Below are 2,973 nucleotides of genomic sequence, written 5' to 3'. Positions count from 1 at the left end.
TCTGCAGCCATGATAGCTAAAGGGTTGCTTTCAGATGGGGTCATGTTTACTGCAATCACAAGAAGACATGAAATGTACATGAGGTTCCATGTCGCAACCACAACCTCACAGGTTCACTGTGAAGGCAGCCGAAGGCATGACTGTGCTTTGAGTTAACATGCTGATGTTAAAAATCCAGTACGTGAGGGGTCCATCATTGTATTTTGTTATCTTAGAATCAGCCCTTTATATCTACAGAGGGAGTGGGTCCTCTTCCACGGAGTCCGCCATGTTTCTACTGTAGCCCTGAGTGGACAAACCAAATGCTAGCTCTAGACAGAGCTTTTCGTATGTTTCGCGGCCACAGTAGTTTCTCCTACACGATTGGAAGAGAATGGTGAGGCAAGTGGTATTTAGTTGGTTGCAATCTGCAATCTCACCACTACATGTCACTGTATTTATGTTATAGTTTAGCGTGTTAGCATGCTAACATTTGCTTATTAGCACTAAATGAAGTACAGCAGGGCCTGATGGGAATGTCAGTAGTTCGGCAGATATTTAAGTCTGAATTTGGTTGAAACTAATCTACAATCATTTTTTCACTCTTGTACTTTGGAGGAAAATTAGAAAGTGATAAGTTAACTTGAAAATAAAGTGGGGCAGCTGAATGTTAAATTTCAATGCTATTGTTACTAAAAAGAAACAACCACACACACACACGGACGAGTTATACAAAATGCTCATGTATTTTTCTTCGTTACATTTTGCAATGCATGCCATCAACATTTATTAATTTTAACATAACGTCCACAAGGACAAGTGCAAACCTGCCTGATATTGATGAGCAGAAAACAACAGTAATAAGTAAAAGTTAACGTACAAAATAAGACATGATATAATGATGTTAACATTCATACACTGGTAAAAAAAAAAACACATCAATTATCTTTTCAGATTAATCTTAATACTAACTCACAATATACATTTCAGTACTTTAAGAAATCCCAGTTTCTCTGCTCCCAAGCATCTGAAGGCAAACATATTTATACAAATCTGGGCCCTTCAGTTGACCATGACATTATTCATCTACTACAATTCTAAAGCAAAACCGAATTGTTGCTTTCAACCCCTGCCATTCCCTCTTTCCAAGACTGATGTTTCCACAATATGTGAAGAGCACGAAACCTAGTGGCAAACTCGCAGTTAAGTACAAAAAAAAAAACTTGTGCAACTTGTGCAATAGCCAACAAAACAAACAGTACAGTAAAACTGTAATATTAACACAGAAGTGAGGTTGAAAATGTGGCACTTGGTGAAAAAAAGGTAATGTGACCAAAACAGTGGGTGGTGGAAAATGGTTAACATGTACAGTACATTGTGTGAGAGCTGACTGTGCTTGATGAGCCTTTGGTTTCTGACTATTACATGGAAGTCCAATGAACAAAATAAAAAAGTGCTTAAGATTGTCCTTAAAAAAAAAAACCAATGCTACTATTTCCATCTTAAACTCAGGCATTGATGTGGCTTTGAATATTTAAGGGGTGAAGTGGTATAACAAACACATAAATAAACATATAAACCAGTGGAACAGTTAACGTCTGGCTTCAGCATAGGTGCTGTCCTTTTGCTTTAATTCTTGTTAAGCAAAACCATCTGTCAAAACCCTTTACTTCCTTCAACAAAACCCACCACAGAAGGTATGTCTGGGTCAGCTGAAGCATAACTTGTTTTGATGAGAGCACACAGTGAGTGAAGTCATTTCCCAAGGAAGCGAGAGGCTGCCTCTCCTCTGAAACCCAGTTTAAAAGGCTAATTGGGTAAAAAGAGAAGCCAGTGTGCGTGCAGGGGTGAACTAGCCACAGTGTTAAGCGGAGCCCGGTTCAGTTCTGTCACTTTTAAGGCAGCCGTGCAGTCCTGCGACAAAGTCCTCGTGTGCGTCTTCTCCCACTTCTTTCTCCTGCGTCTTCATTCCTCTCACATTCCTTCCGTGAAATCATAAATCAGCACGGAGTGGCGTGTATGTGTCACACAAATGCAGAGGTATCAAATAACACACAGCCCAGCTCACAGACATCACAGCAGTATAAGCAGCCAGCAGCAGGCATACAGCATCTGTATAGCATGGCCCTGAGTCAAATGACCAAGAAGCTGCAGGCTCACTGGCTTTCAGCGTCTGCTCAGTGGAGTTTGAATTCCTTCAGTCTCTCTCCACCTGTGAAATGTCATTCAGCACATCAGCTCCTGCTGTATCTCAGGTCGAGTGGGAAAGGGGGACTCGCTGAAGGAGAAGGCGGCACGGCCCGTCTTCAGCTCCCCCTGGCCCGGGCACATGAGGTACGACCCGATCAAGTCAAGCTCAGGGGAGGGAGCTGGGCTCTCGGGCTCCGACTCCGACTGGCTCGTCTCCGGCTCGTCCAAAGAGGAGGCCGACCTAGCGTGGAGGTGCGGGTGAGGATGGGGATGGGGGAGCGAGTTCAGCCAGGGGTGGTTGAGGCTTTCGTCTGCTGTGGCTCTCTTCCTGTACACACAAACACAATAACACTGTGGATGAGTGGAAATTCCCTTAGAGTTTACATAACCGATGGATTGCCTGGATCTACCGATGCACTCAATCCACTCTCTCGCAGACGTTGGCCATATTACTTTTCAACATTTGGTTTGGAAAACCACAAAAAAATAAAAGCACTTCTCAAGATTTTTCCCCTGCGTCTCTCACCGATTACTCAAACACTGAGGAATCTTCCACTTTTTTCCAACGCCACCAGTAATCTGCTGCAATTAAACAATACTGACTGGAGATTATGGCTCTGGATGTGAGTAGTTGCTGCTACTTTTCCTCAACAAATTGTGGTGACAAATTATGGGCTCAGTGTTGGAGTTCTCAATCAGAACTGAGTTTTAACTATTGAATTGAATATTAGTTTTTTTTGACATGGTGAAATTGATGCATCAGTGTTTGATGTACTGTCAAAACCAACAATACTGGCCTAAAAA

General features: G+C 42.5%; 1 protein-coding gene across 1 annotated transcript in view; it reads right to left on the bottom strand.

Moving 5' to 3' along the window:
* Positions 1–704: 704 nt before the first annotated feature.
* The window catches only part of stk17al (serine/threonine kinase 17a like), a 12,077-nt gene continuing 9,808 nt past the window's right edge, over positions 705–2,973 (bottom strand). Inside the window, exon 7 of the mRNA XM_035655418.1 lies at positions 705–2,497. Within this exon, the coding sequence (XP_035511311.1) occupies positions 2,206–2,497 (292 nt within the window). The 3' untranslated portion in view covers positions 705–2,205. The remainder of the gene's footprint in view (positions 2,498–2,973) is intronic.

This window comes from Morone saxatilis, unplaced genomic scaffold (assembly GCF_004916995.1).
Source record: "Morone saxatilis isolate NCDOM2014 unplaced genomic scaffold, NCSU_SB_2.0 Contig14, whole genome shotgun sequence".
Taxonomy (NCBI): Eukaryota; Metazoa; Chordata; class Actinopteri; family Moronidae; genus Morone; species Morone saxatilis.
The sequence above is the reverse complement of the archived record's forward strand: the minus strand, read 5'-3'. Positions and strand labels throughout refer to the sequence as shown.